Below are 15,486 nucleotides of genomic sequence, written 5' to 3'. Positions count from 1 at the left end.
AAAGACAAAGGAAGATGCAAAATTTTATTTCAAATTAAAATAGCAAAGAATAAACAAGAAAATTAAAACATGTATATGGAATTTAGCAGTAGGAATAAAGACACACTTATAAAAAATTTAAAAATTAAACTATAACAATGTGAAAATGTGATTCTGATACAAGAACAGAAAGTGAACCCCCAGGAAAAATACAGAAAGCACAGAACTGATGTGGATGTATGAAAACTTCACATTAACATGGTAAAATACACTGGAAAAATCACAACTCTTGTGAGAAAAAACAAGGTAGATCTGTGTTTCACATGATTTATTAAAGGATGTTTTAGGTAGATTAAAGAAATGAATATGGAAATAAAATTATACATGGAATGATCGAAACATAGTAAATGTTTCCTTACCACAAGATGCGAAGGCCTTTCCAAAAAATAAAAGCAATGTGAAAGAACACAATGGGAACTAGTATTATTGTCAGTCCCATGGACTATTTATACACCATATTTCAAGATAAGAAATCCAGTAATACAAAAAATTCTACAGCACTAAAGCCAAGGATGTAAATATTAAACACTAAAATAAAAATCGTCAACTTGCTATAAAAGATAACAAATAATGCTGGTGTATATGTGGGAAAATAACTCATACAGTTCATGTGGTAACACAAATAGGTATATATTTTGGGGGGAGTTAAGTTTAATGTTTCCATTCCCTTGGCTATGTATGTTTTCTTCTAGGAATCTAGATAAGGAAGTCATTGAAGAAATATTTATAACAGTGAGACAGAGCTTCATAATAGTTCAACAAAAAGGGAGCAGTAAGTAAAATATGATGTTAGGGACAGAATTTCAAAACATATTATTTTCCAAAGTGATTTTATTCATCACAAAATGTGAAATTTAAAGTAATCATATATATATATAAAGTCTGTGCACCCAGTTTTCAATGCTAAAATATTTTTATAAACCCTCATATATACATATCTGTGCATATTATAGATGTAAATGTAGCAGAATATGAAAATTATTATCTCTGTATGATATGCTTTTGATAATTGCTTTACTTCTTTTTTATAAATAATCTCATATTTGTAACATTTTCTAAACAATCATAATTAGAAAATAATCAAAAAATAAACAAAATATGTCAGGTTAATGCACAAAATTATACTTGTTCATATTTTAGAATAAGGTTATCTCTTTAGTTGTTTTCTGTCAATGGAATTGCAGCAGTCTGAAAACATCAATAAAATCATATATTTGCTTATGCAATTAATCACCATGTTCCATCAAATGTTCACTAAGAAAGGCAATGAGAAAGAGAATGGATGCGACCTCCTTTCTAGGGCAGTGCTCCTTGCCCGCTTCGTAGTGTGGGGAAGAACTGTACGCGTGGTCTGACGGAAGATATTATGCCAAGATTACAGGGGAAAGGGCTGGAACATTGATTTAAAGTCAACTCTTATCCTCCAATCATTTGAGAGAGGGCTGACCATGAGTGGACAGACAGCCAAAAAGATTAAGCACTGCAAAGGGTTAAAATTTTATATTTACAATTTCTATTCTCTTCTTTCAAGATTCAAGATTGGAATCTAGGCAGTGGTCCTCAAAAAAAATAAATCTGATGAGAATACTGCAGAGCAAATCCCAAGATGATAAAACTGATTGACAGCGGGGCAACAGGAGAGGGGAAAGAGATGGAGGAATGTCGGGTCAGGGTTAATGGCTCGGTCGTCACTCTTCACTGCAGCTCGGAATCTTAGTAGGAACAGCCTCCTCAACGGACATCCCTAAGTGCAGTGGGGACAATGAGATCCTAGGGTGACGCAGTCCTAGTGCCAAAGACAAGGTGGGCACGGCTACCACGCCTGACAGCAGAGTCAAAGCAGCATTCAGTGTAGTCTGATTCAAAGCAGATCATGACGCTGTCTGCTCAATGGTGGTGCCCTTAGGAGCCAGCACACGGGCAGTCCGCTAACCTCTGACCTGATCTGCGTAAGTGGAATCGTGCCAGGTCACGTGAACAGAAGTCTAACTTGAGTCATCTGACACATAACTACTAACCAAGGTGACCGTGCACCAGGGAAAGTGAAGTAACCAGACTTCGGGCGGTTACTGGCCCTTGACCCTGAAGGGACCCTAATTCCTTCAGATGCGGAACATCACTGTGGTCCCCCCGGTCAGACAAGAGTCTCACGCAATCAATGGAGTTTTAGCTCAGATCCATGTCACAGCGGGTCCAGTGGGTCTGGGACCCCATCATGTCACATTCGTGCGATTATCTCCCTAGTTCCAGAACGCAAAACTGGAAGAGACTTACTCATCGCCGAGCAGAATCTCCAATTTGGAATAATTCTGCCTCTCCAGTCACAAGGAAGACAATTCACTGTCTTCTCTAGCAAAGCTAACGCTCTTTTGTCTGTAGGCTGCTTGTGTCAAAAACCCCGCATCACTGGGGCCCTAATTGTACACACACAGTCATAGCGTGTACAATGATAAACTTACAAAGAAATGTAATTCATTTCAAAATATATCAGGCAAAACAGGAGTTATATAATCACATATTTATGCAAAATAGAAGACCTCATCTTATATTTAACAAAAATAAGTACTTACTATATAGACATGAAAGCGTTATAAACGTGTGAGAAATAGTGGGTCTTCTAAAAATCACACATTAACTTAGTCATAAGAAATATTTTACATGATATTTGAAGACTCCCATTTGGCATGCACAAACACTTTGGGGAAACTAAAAATGCCTCCGTTTGTTAAGAAAATGAACCAGAAGGCAATATCTGATCAGACTGGAAACGTGCACGTTGCTTCCACAACCCATTTCTTCTTTAGCGTTAGCACTAATAAAAGAATTGCAAATGCTGCTCTCTTTGAAACAGGAATAAAACGTTCAGCCAAGGGAGCATTTTACAAGTCCGGGGTATTATTTAAGCATTAGTGCGTCTGGTACCCAAACTAAATTACAGCTCAGACGAGGGACTGAAAGGCCAGGTTTATTACTCACTTCGGTAAAAACGTAACCACAACACTTGCCTCTACATCAGGGAGTGTTATAATCGTCATTGTAACTAATAGTAACAATGGAAATGGCACAGCCACACTGTATTTTGCATCTTCCAGCAGACAGTAGGGATTATGGCTAGTATTCATTCATATTTCACACCGAGGCTTTTTTATGAAAGAGTTCAGAGTGGTATCTGCATAGTAGCTCATTAATCATTTCAACAAGTTACTCGGGAAGTTATGATCCCAGCTCAATAGATGGAAAAATTGTATCACAGGAAGGTCAGATACATCTTTACTTGTCCAATACTACAGAAGTGAAGTGAGTCAGTTTCAAATCTCTGAGACCTCTTTTCCAGCCCTTGATCCAACCACTGGACCAATGCAGTTTTGGTCCATGTTGTGGTTTGACCATCAACCTAAGCCCTTTGAGGCTGACCTGTCTGCTGTAGCTTTTACAGACCTATAAACACAGAGGAAAATAATTTTTCATCTGTGGAGACCATACGAAAAAAGACTTAGACAGAATTAATTGATATGTCTAGTATTTTTTTTTGTAAAAAATCTCATCAGGAATATTTAACAATAGTTGACGTCAACTTAAAATTGTAAATATCAAATAATAGTGGAATGCACCGCGACCAAATTTATGCTGAAACAAACAAGCAATATTTTCAGGGCTTCATTTGAACATAAATGTATTTAACAGGCGTCAGTTATAACAAAACCAAAAAAACAACTTTTAATAATTCCCAGCACAGCAAATAATTCACTCTAGCAGAAAATGAAAGAAGCAATGTTTCAGTGAACGCGACTTGACGGAGGAAGGAGGAATGAAAAAGCAAGCACGGGATTTATACCCAAAGACTGTTTCTTGTTGGTTTTAATAAAATCAGTGTAATTTCAATGATTTATCTGATGATATTTAATTTTAAAAGAAAGCAACAAAACATCAGTCATTATCCTTTAAAATGAAAATACACAGTGAGTATAAATTAAGTAGCACTGACTTTCCAAAGTTAAACAGTTTCAGGCATTTGCCCTCCTTGTATCATTTGCTGTTCTAAAATTAGGTGTCTTTTATGCGTTTGATCTAACCTTTAAAATGACCCCAAAATTGAATCAATTCATTAACACTATCCATTCCTATTTTGGAATACCTTTGCTTACTGAGCTCCTAAAAAAAAGAGTGAGTTTTCTTAAACAAGCCCATATGGACCCATTTTAGTTTGTTTTAAATCTTCAGAGATACTGTAAAAACTAATAAGCTTTTTAGTTTTTAGGTTCAGTGAAATTTGAAGATCCACTGAAACAGTAGGTAAAAATGATAATTATATATTTGTTTAGGAAGTTTTGTTTCGATATTATAGTTACTCTTTCTTTACTTTAAAATTTTCTTTTAAAGTCAAAGTGATAAACATATTGACTGTACCTTACTTTTTCTACTAGAAGAATTTACATTTTTAAGAAAGTAAAATAAGAATAAAAATATGACCTGTCTTGCTAGGTCTAGCAATTACATCTTCATCTCTAACTCTGACGTCTGAGTGATCAGTAAATACTGATATAAGACTGCAGTAAAGGAGAGGCTAGAACCTTCGAAGAGATGGTGTATGGGCATCCAAAAATTCAGAAAACCATAGTGTTACACTGAGGCAATGATAGAAGAACATAATATTATTTTGATGCCTGTAAATTTTTTTAATATCTCACCTAAATATTTATCTTTGAGGCAATTCATGTGAATTGGATAAAGCAAAGTACATCTATTTCAGTAGTTTAGAAATATTTATGTGGGATATACATTGTATATCATTGTACATGGTTATTTAAATGCAACTATATTTCAAAGTTACTTTCCTATTTATGTTTAAGAATACTACTTGTATAATATTAAAATCAAAAAAATCTGATTTCCATGTACAAAAAAATAGTAAAATCATAACTTTATTTAGTTATGCAAATGTTTATTGTTTATCTGATATCCAGGCACCAGCTTTTGTTCAATATTTTTCTTTTAGTCAATCTATTTATAATTTCTGGATAAGATTTTTCTGAATGTTTTAATATTCTCAGCATGACTTTAACCTTTATTAATGACCTTTTATTAATGTGTATCCACTTTGATGTCATTTAATTACCAAGCCATATGTTTACAAGCATTATAACATGTACGATTTGACTAAAAGTCAATCAGCTTACTTTCAAAGGATCTTAATTTCTCTTGACCATAAAAACATTGTTTTTTAAAGGAGTATAAATCATATCCTTTATACATATGGAGCCATTTCAAGCTTATTAAAAAGTCAGTGATTCTGATACCATAGAAAAATACCATGCTTTTTCTAAACCTTCCTTAACAGTTAAATTTTTAAAGTCTTATGGAGTGCATGAGAAAAATACCCTCACAATTCCTCTTCCACTTTAAGAATATTGAGATTTTATTAAACTGACTCAATGAATGATAGCTCTTCTGGTACTATAAAAAGCAATTTTAATTTTTAAAACATATTCAACATCTCTTTCATGCTTTTCACAGATCAAAAGACGTACTAATTTTTCCAAACTCCCAGTGTCTGCTGATACACAGGTTGATACAGTTTCACTTTGATTTAGTGATTCACGAAACTCTAGAGACAGGGAAATTCTGAAGAGTCATCAAGTCCCCAGTGTTAATATTCTCGAGCAATTTCCAAAGCTTAAATCTATATATAAATGTAATTTCTTAGGACTACGATGATTAGATTCTATTGAATATAGAGAAAGCCACAAGAAAAAAAAATTCTGGAATCATAGGAAGATTACTGGGGTGTATCGACAGCTATACATGCTGAGACCAGAGTCAGACTTCTCAACTTGGGATCTTAGAAAGCAACCAATTATTAAAAGCCTGGCTCATGAGATGCTAATACAAGCTATTCTAGATAAAGGAATTAAACCCTTTATTATCAGTGTAAAATTTTTCCTAAATTAGCCACGTCAGTCCTTCCTGGCAGCTGTCACTCTTCACCGCTAATAGCTGAAGGTTCTAATAGAAATTCTATTCACAAATGGATTTTAATTGGATCAAATTTAGACAGTCTACATTTTAGATGTCATATTTCAAGTGCTTTCAAAGTAACTAGTTACTTGGGAGCATTTAAAAGGCACATAAATTTTTGCGTGTGTGCACGCACACTCACATGTGTAGGTGCCTGTTACGTGTTTTGCCCTCAAACATAAAGAAACTGTACGGCTGCTCACCTGAGCATGCCAGTTTTTAGCAACTCAAGAAGCTCTTCCTTTTCTCATTAACAATCAACATAAATAGCTCAGCGTTTCCTTCCTATCCCATCTTGTTCTTGTAGTCCTAGGAACGACCACAAAAGTTTGCGAAGTGTACTATTCCAGAAACGATTTGAGATGGGCTTTATTGTACTGGCTGAATAGGCTCATTCAGTGATGGGTCACAGAGAAATGAAGGCGCTATCATAAAGACACACCAAAAATGCCAATGTGTAGTTCAAACTCTGGGTTTCTTTTAAAGAACATTAGACTCTCTAGCCATAAGATAACTTACAATTTTAGAGAAGATTAAACATTGATCTTAAGAAGGATTTTCTTGATTAACAAATTCCAGTAATCATGACCCAAGTTTTTGTCATTAATATTTCAAATGCTCCAAACGAACAAAAATTTTAATGGAAATAAATTCACACTTTCCCTCTATCTCTGTACGCAAGCACACACACATACTTACACACATACAGACTCGCACATACAAAGGCATAAATTTACTTTCTGTACATAGAAAAGCGTAGTTTCAATTGTAACACTTTACTAAGACACGGTAGTAGACAGCCACCAGAATTAACTTCGTTTTCTGTAGCTTTATATGAGTAAAGCGTAAATTAAACTGTCATACAGGGCCTGCTTCACTTAACCCTCTTTGAATATATTATGATTTTTAGGTCATGGAAGTTCATTCAGTATACTTCAAAACGTCAATTTCTAACACGTAGAAAGAAGTTAATAACCCTCCTTATTCAGTAGTTTGGACTTGATCTAATACATTCAATAAATACTCAAATAAACGGTCAGAAATGGTCCATCCCACCCACCGCACAGCAGTGAAGGAAGCAACGTAAGCCCCAGAGACAGCCAATAGATTTAAATTTTACTTGATTCTAAAGAGTGTAACGAAAATGTTAAATGTTTGGAAAATATAGATATATACCTATAATGTCACCCACACACCTAGAGGCAGCCTTGCCAGCGTTTGAGGATCATTAAACGACATTTCAGTTACTTATCTTTTAAAACGCTCTGAATGGAGGGTCTCTTTTGAGATCACGTTCATTCATGTTCAGGTTTCACCAATTTCAATTTTCTTTTTAATTTAAAAGGCAAATTCGCAGCTCACTTCACAGAGTCTAATTTTATAAAGGCCTTTGCCAGTTTCATCTGAGAGACTCTACTCTAGAAGGATCCGATGTTCAGAATTCTGTTCTGCGTAATCCTTCAGTAAAACTTCGGTGGGCTGCGTGACGCAACTTCATGGCTCCTGGGATAATGTGTACGAGGTAAAGCGACCTGAAGTTTCACAACTGTTTTCAAATGTATTTGTCTCTCTTAGTGACACTTGTAGATAAAGCTGTGTCCTTTTGGTTTTAAGTTACCTCCCCTGAACAGGTACTGAGGGCAAATTAAATGATTTCAGTTCAACCAAGCACACTGATCTACTCAACGTCTGATGACCCAGATGTATCTATTGGCATTGTGCCATATATCATATTAATCGTTCATACCTGTCTACTCTACTCCTCTTTTATACCTAGAAGAGAGTTTCACTTCCTAAATTATTATAATATTCTCCGTCAGTCTATTAGCATGTAATGTGTGCAACTGGACTTTTAAAATTTAAAGACTTGTGAAGAATAGAGCCAAAATTATTTAACTTATAGATTGCATGCTCTCTATGTGTGGTGTCTCAGAGCCATCATTCTAAGGAGGAATGTTAAAGGAAATAGGCAAAATGGATATTTTAACTATAATTAGATCATGATAACGGCAGGTAACGTCAACTGTATAGGTGGAATTTTCAACTTAATGCAATATCTTCCAAGGCACTATCTTAGGAAATTAGCATTTGGTGCTAAGCTTTCTAGTTAAATATTTATGGCTTTATTGGGTAGAGCTTGGTGTTTTGAATAAAAAATAAAAAACTACCTCACAAAAAGGTATTGTAAATATACCAGTCATTCTGCATTTCTTGAGGCTATTGATTTGTGAGGTTTGTCAAAACACCACCAGACTAAAACTTAGCATATCTCTACTGTTCTAAAAATTCATAAACTTGGGTAAATCATTCTTCTCGCAGCTTCATTTTATAGAGAATTTGTTTTTTAAACAAGAGAAGTAAGGGAAAATTATGGTTTTTCATGACAATTTCTAAGAATCTGCCTTTCTTCATTTCTTATATCCATCTGTAACCGTAATACAGTGAACACACTGATAAAAGGGGGAGTGGCGGCCACGGTGTTTGTTTCTGTGCATTTGTGTTTCAAAACAAGTGCATGTTTATTTAAATGTAGCTTTATTGGACCCCACATGCTCGAAAGTGGAGTCAATGACCTTAGATCGATCGCCTACCATTTTCTACTTTTTAGGGCACGGACAGTTTGATCTCCTTCAGGAAGGTCTACCAGTTTAACTCAATAGCTTCATTGTAACATTTAGTTAAACTGGTCATTGTTTAATTCTGTAACAGCACGTTCATCCCCAACAATGTCACAGCAATTCATGGCCATAAACACCACTAAATAACACATATACTACACGTTCTTATCGAATGAAATATGTTTCTATTTTGTTCCTATCATGGTAATACTGAGGGTCCTTAAAGGATGATCTTTGTAATTTAAGATCTCTATAAAAGGTTTAGAACCATCATTCTCAAGTCCTAGCTCTTCACGAATCTTCTTTTTTGGTGATTCTTGTAAACAAAAATCACCATTCTACTACAAACGCCAAGAGACAATGAATGACGGGAACTTATCTCTCTTTTTCTTTTTATGTTACTAGCCTTTAAAAGGATCTCAAAATATAAGAAGAATCTAAAATAAAACAAGATGAACTTGTTTTACTGATATTCACGAATATTATATAAATGTCAGCCTGCAATTAAAACATCAAGCCTTGTTAGACTTTTATATAAAACCGTTTATTCTCTTTAATTTGTAAAGGCATTTGCTTATACAGATTTCTTTTAGGGACTTATTATCTGGGATTGATTTTCTGATTTTCAACCATACATAAAAAAGAGAAAATGAACTTTGTGAAGAACAGCTCGCTGTTCCAAATTACACCGGGTTGGAGATTATTTAAAACTCAGTGCTTTTGTCTGAAAATGTTTTCGCTAGCATCTGCATTTAGGATTATGGAAAGATGTGGGTAAATATTATCAAAAAGCAAATTATATTATTCAACTGTTACAACTGGTATTAAAAAGGGCAACATCTTTAAATACTCATTAAAACTTTCTTTTGAAAAAGCAACATGTGAAACTGGGTACTAAGATGACACAGAGCCAGTGCTTGATCTGTCTTCACTAATTTATTCTACTAACAAGGCCTTGCCAGTCACAGTCTTGGCAGTTTTTGATCAACTTCACCAAGTAAAGAATGATCTGTATCCAGTGTTCCTTATGGATAAGGTGGAAATCTGTGACTACTTTTCTACTTATTCACATGTTCCTAGATGTGGTCTTGAAAATTAAACGATTAGACACTGACTCCAATCTTATTCTCGTTAAAATGAAAATAGGATAGTATAGAAATGCCTTCATTTGAGGCGACTGTTACAGAAGGGAGATTACTCAGAACCCCAGTCTCTCTCTTTGCATTTGTGAGTATCTGCATCGCTTGGTTTTGGACTAGTTTATCAGGAATGCACAGCATGTGTGTGTGGACGACAGCAGCACTGACACGCAGTCCCCGTCATGCCTGTCCTGTTACTGCTAACTAACCCACAACACCGTGACCTGGTTCAGTTCCCAGGGACGAAGCCAAAACACAAAGTGTAAGTTCCATTCTGAGCACACACATACAGCCAGCACTCAGGAAAACCTTTGACAAGTGAGCTATGTCCAGTAATTAGATAAACAAGGAAAGGAGGAAGGAAGCAAAGGAAAGAAAGAAGGAAAAAGGAAGGAAGAAGGGAAGATGGAAGGGAAGGAAGGAAGGAAGGGAGGAAAAAAGACATCTTCGAAAGCCTTAATACAGTTGCACAGTAGGCCTGGCATTCTCCGCGCTGGTATAATATCTAACTGGCACGTCACACGGAAACAGTTGTCCCTGTGAGACCCCTGTTGCATGCTTTAATTAAAACCAAAAATGTACAACAAAATCAACCCTTGGGTAGATTGCTCTTTGGTTTAAATCTTCATTACCTCCTGGAATTTTGGTAAAACTCGCTTTGCTGTTAAATTAGGCTGGCCCCTCCTTCTTTACTCGGTTACAAAAGTCAGACAACAAGAATCAGGACATAAACTTTAGAATGAAAAGAGTTTCATTTGTGTGGATACGTGTTTGTTAAGTCCAACCCCTGTATACAAACTGTTAAAAAAAACAGCTGTTTCAACATAATGCTTTATTCCAACTTAATCCCATCCTTGAATGAACTTCCTTCAAGTGTCAACCATTTAAGAAAGGAAAAAAAAAAAAGCAGTCAATTTTCTGGTGGTTGTAATTTAATTAGGTAACCTTTCACACTGAGCAAAACCCAAAAGCAAAGGGGTCGTTAATCTTTCTAGCGACCAGACACCCCTCTAGCGCGTCAAGCATCTACCTCTCCTTCCCCGCGGCGGAAACGCTTTTAGGAGGATCACGGTTCATACCTCGCACTCCCTGGCGCCAGAGATGGTGTACGTGCAGGGCCCGGATCCGTTCACGGATATATCCACGGCCTCAGAGTTTGTAGGCTTGTAGTCCACGTAATACTCCTGCAAAGGGGAGTTCATCTGTCTCTCAGACTCCCTGGTCCTTTTCCGCCGCCTCTTCATGACCGAGTGCTGTTGAAGTTGCTTCATGCTGGCTGGGTAGCGTTTCCAGGACACATAGATCACCAGGAGAATCATGGCCACCGAGAGAAAGAGAGCCACGCTCCCTGCAATGATCTTGTGGAATGAAACGTGCTCGTACTCTTGCTCTGTGCCAGGAATCTGAAACCCTGGGGAAGGGCTTGGTGCTTCCAGGGTGGGCTGGGTGAGGTCCGATTTGGAGGTGGCGGGTCTGGGGAGAATCAGAGGCTTCTGGGGGGTTTGGGGGGCCAGGTGCGATCTTTCGGTGTTGACCACCTGGACCTCGGAGCAGATGTTGTATGTTTCCACGGCATCACTGAGCTTTTCGCCCTGGATGTGCTTAGGTCCCGCACAGATCATAGTGCTCTCCTTATTTCCTTTGAAATTCTTAAGCCAGTAGAACAAGGGACAAATGCTGCGACTACATTCCCACATATTTCCAGACAGAGTGATGGATATTAACGATATCCAAGCGTTGACGGTCTCCTGGGAGATGTTGGTGAGCTTGTTGGAATCCAGATTCAGTTTTTGCAAGTTGGGCAGACATTTAAACGTGCCCGGCTCAATTCCCTGGATGTCGTTCCCTGATAAATCCAGGTTGTGTAAGGAACTCCAAGTCCACGTCAAGCCTCGGCTAATGGAGCGGATCCTGTTCCACTGCAGGTAGATCGAGCGGAGGTTGAACAGACGTGGAAAATGAGCAAAGTTGATCTTGGAAAACTGGTTGTGCTCCAAGTGCAGCTCCTTTAGCTTCAGGAGACCTGCAAAAGCGTTTCGGGACAAGCTCCGAAGGCGGTTGTAGCCCAGATCCAGAAAGTCAAGGTTTCGACAGTCTTGGAAAACTCTTATCGGCACCGTCTTCAGTGAGTTTGACCTCAAGTGCAAAATGATGAGTTTCCGAAGGCCTTTAAATTGTTCCGACTGCAGTGTCTGGAGCTTATTGTAGGAGAGGTCCAGACTGCGGAGGTTGGGGACTGGGTGAAATGTTTTATTGTGCAGATAGGTAATTTTGTTGGAGCTTAGAATTAATTCTTTCAGCCTCCGGATCCCTTGAAATGCATCTTCATCCACCGAGCTAATGTAATTATGGTCAAGATAAAGCCATATAAGCTGGTTAAGGCTGGCAAACTGATTGGATTTGAGTTTCTGAATGCTGTTGAACCTCAGTGATAAGCCTTGGGACCCTCCAGAAATGTTCTCGGGGATGTCTGCGAAGGCATGGGACTCGCAGTACACAATTTTGCCGTCACATCTGCAGTTCTTTGGGCAAGCTCTCTGAGCCCCCGTGGGCGCCACAAGCAGCAGGGTGGGGAGCAGCGCCAGCGCCACACGCATGCCTCTCAGCTGCGTAACTGAACGGAAACCTACAGCATCAAAAAAAAAAAAAAAAAAAAAGACAAACGCACGTTGTAAAGCTGTTGCTGTAAGTCACCACCGCCTTGTCAGAATCAGGGGCATTACCTCTTAGGTAGGAACAGGACAGTTGCTTTAAGGGCAATGTATTTGATGCTTAAAACCTTATTTTCTGCATAGCTGCATGTTTCCTGTTTAGGCTCCATTCTTTTTTCCTTGATTCTCAAATCGCCACCGTGCCAGAGAACTGAGAACAGCCCCCCTGAGTCTCAGGAGTTCATAGACGCATCACCACTAAAAGACCCCGAGCCTAGCTTAATGCTTCATGCTGACATTTTAATAACGTTCACCTCTGGCTGGCCACTGTTGAACGCCAGCACCGAAAGGACGAGCATGAAGTCTCCTGGAAATGGGAAAACATGCGACTGAGTAAGCCCTGTGCTTCTGCATCTTTCCCAGTTGAGCAAAGAGGCTGTGATGTGGCAAAGGGAAGCTGCCCTGCCTGAAACTGGAGCCTCACTGCATAACAGGATAACAGCACACGAGCTCGGGAGGAAAGGGCTTTGGGACCAGTGCGGACAGACGGCGGAGCCGGGCACGCAGCCTGGTCACGGCACAAGGTGCGCTCAGAGTGGGAACGAGCGCGGAGGCTCTCGGCATTCAGGAGCTTCCTGCCCGGGCCCCAGCTCAGAGTCCGACTGCTGGCAGGACAGGACACCCCCAAGTTACGGCTGTGCAACTCTGATTAAACACTTGCATGAAATGTAAGATAGTCCTGGAGAATATTAGTTTTTCTCTGTTATTTTTAAACCAGTTGCATTTGCAAATGGAAATAATCAAGGACGCAGATAGCAGACTGACACCCCCTCCACCCCGACTTGCTCAGATTTCTCACTGACTGAGTTTTTATTTCTCCCCTACCTCCATTAACTTCAGAAAGCCTGCAAAGCTGCAATCTATTGGCACTTAGGCTGCATTTCCAAGTCATAGCGTGTTAAGGGACTGCTTTCCTCTGTCAACAGTAGATTTATTATTTCTCAGCGGCGAGGAAAAGGGAAAAAAAACCACACAGTGCCATGTGATGCAGTTTCTTAATTAATCTTAAATGTTCATATTTTTAACCAAGAGGCAATCAGCCAAATTCCTGATTTAAAAAAAAAAAACAAAGGAAGCTCTCCTTTTTTAACTCAAACCAGTTAAGATTTTTTTATTTGAAAACTGGTTTTGCTCTCTGCCTTCCTGCCAGCTACAGCCTCACTGAAATACACTCCAGCTCTCCCAGACAGGAGAACGGAGGGGCGGAGGGGACGCCAGTCGCACTTGAAAAAGCAAGACTGGCAAATGACTGTTGGCAATTTGGAAGCTGTGTTCAGGATACAGCTTCAAAGACGAAGCAAGCCCTTGTACGACCTCTGATAAAGCGGTGACCCCACCCCTACACACACACACACACACACGCAGGGAAGTGTTAACAGTCTTCCCCACAGCGACCAGCAGCACGAGCACTGTGATGTTGTCAAGAAATAGAAACAGATAGGATATTTCTCTCACGCTCAATGCCCAAGCCGTGGACACGCACACGGAAGGGACAGCCAGAGACATTTCTCCAGAGTCTAACTCCGTGTTATGCCTTTACAGATTCAAAATAAAATTTAAGAAAAAAGACGAAAGGAAAACGATCCAGAAATGCAATAGCAACTACAGAGAGTCAAGTGGCAAAGTCGGAGGCTGCCGCTCTCTGCCTGCCTGCCTGCCTGCCCATCGCTGAGAACGGGAAGCCAAGAGGCTCAGCTCTGCTGAGAAGGAGACAACAAAAGTTCACTTACCCATCCTTTGCCATCCAAACACGGCTCCCCGCTGCTCTCAGCTTTCTTCTTATTTGGTGTCTCGTGCTGAAGCCACCAGCCCCTTCATGACACAGTGCAGCTGTCATTCACACCATTCTGATCCCGCATGGGCGCTGCTGGCCCCACACAAACTTCCCCGGAGAGGACAGGCAAGAGATATGTATACATATATGAAAAAAAAAACACCCCAGCCTGGGGCGGGGGGCCGGGAGACGGAGCAGCCGGGGGTGGGAGGGCCTCTAGGCGCTGAGCATCCTCGCGTAATTCAGCAGGGACTTGTCAGCAGTACCTGGCAGTCTGTGCAGCAGAGCGGCAGCCCGCCTCGGGGGTGACCAACTTCTCTGGAAAAAGAGAGGAGGGGGGGAAAAAAAAGAAAGAAAGGAAATCTTCAGAGTACCTGGCATTCCTTATCGAGCCGGCTTTTGCCATTCTCAGAAAAAGCTACTCATCCTGTGCATTTTCAGCTCTTCTAAGCCGGCAGGCCTCCTCGCTGCCCGAGACCCCAGCTTAAAAGCCATGCGGGCCAGGTTTACCCGCTCGGCTGGCCAGCTTGCCGGTGCTCTGTGGCTGTGCTGGGAGGCAGCCCTTGTCTAGCTCCGAAGGCTTTCCAGAGACGGATGACGCCGAGGGCTTGTTGGTGCTAATGCTTGGGTTTGTGATACACTGAGTGCCCTCCGCTGGAGAAAACAGATTGCACATTAAAGAGGGGAGCAAGTGAGACTGTCGCTGGTGTGCAGCCTTCCCTCGCTCAGAAGGGAAATTAAAGGCACAGGATCGCTTTTTCTTTTCCCCCTCTCCAATAATAAATATTATGAAAGGCTTCTGCCAAGGAGTTCCATTCAGTGATGTCAAATTTTAAGTAAAATACTGCTCCTCTAAATATCATTCAAATAGTTGTTTCAAAGTTGCCTCGACCTGATTTTTTTCCCCACATATATCACAGGGGATGTATTACCTTTTCTCCAACAACAGAAGTGATTTCAGTTTTATTTTTCTTGATGTTGGTTTGTTTTAGTTATTTAGAGGCTTTTTTTGGTAAGAAAACTGAGAAAGGAAAAATGTAATTATATCACTTTTAAGGATAGTTACATTAAAAATTTAGGTCTAGTTTTAAAAATCTCAGCTTTTGATAACAAAATATATTCTGCAATTTTGCACATTATACTGAACAGTCTAGAGCATTACTTTCAAGAAGTGTACATTTTTAGCCTTA

The 15,486-nt window shown here is 39.5% G+C and overlaps 1 protein-coding gene across 1 annotated transcript in view; it reads right to left on the bottom strand.

Annotated features, from left to right (window-relative positions):
- The window catches only part of LRRTM4 (leucine rich repeat transmembrane neuronal 4), an 86,361-nt gene extending 71,436 nt beyond the window's left edge, over window positions 1-14,925 (bottom strand). The window contains exons 1-2 of the mRNA XM_015238755.3: window positions 14,253-14,925; window positions 10,891-12,437 (exon numbers count right to left, since the gene is read on the bottom strand). Coding sequence (XP_015094241.2) covers window positions 10,891-12,437; window positions 14,253-14,256 — 1,551 coding nt within the window. The 5' untranslated portion in view covers window positions 14,257-14,925. The remainder of the gene's footprint in view (window positions 1-10,890; window positions 12,438-14,252) is intronic.
- Between the last annotated feature and the right edge of the window lie 561 nt (window positions 14,926-15,486).

This window comes from Vicugna pacos, chromosome 28 (genome assembly GCF_048564905.1).
Source record: "Vicugna pacos chromosome 28, VicPac4, whole genome shotgun sequence".
NCBI lineage: Eukaryota > Metazoa > Chordata > Mammalia > Artiodactyla > Camelidae > Vicugna > Vicugna pacos.
The sequence above is the reverse complement of the archived record's forward strand: the minus strand, read 5'-3'. Positions and strand labels throughout refer to the sequence as shown.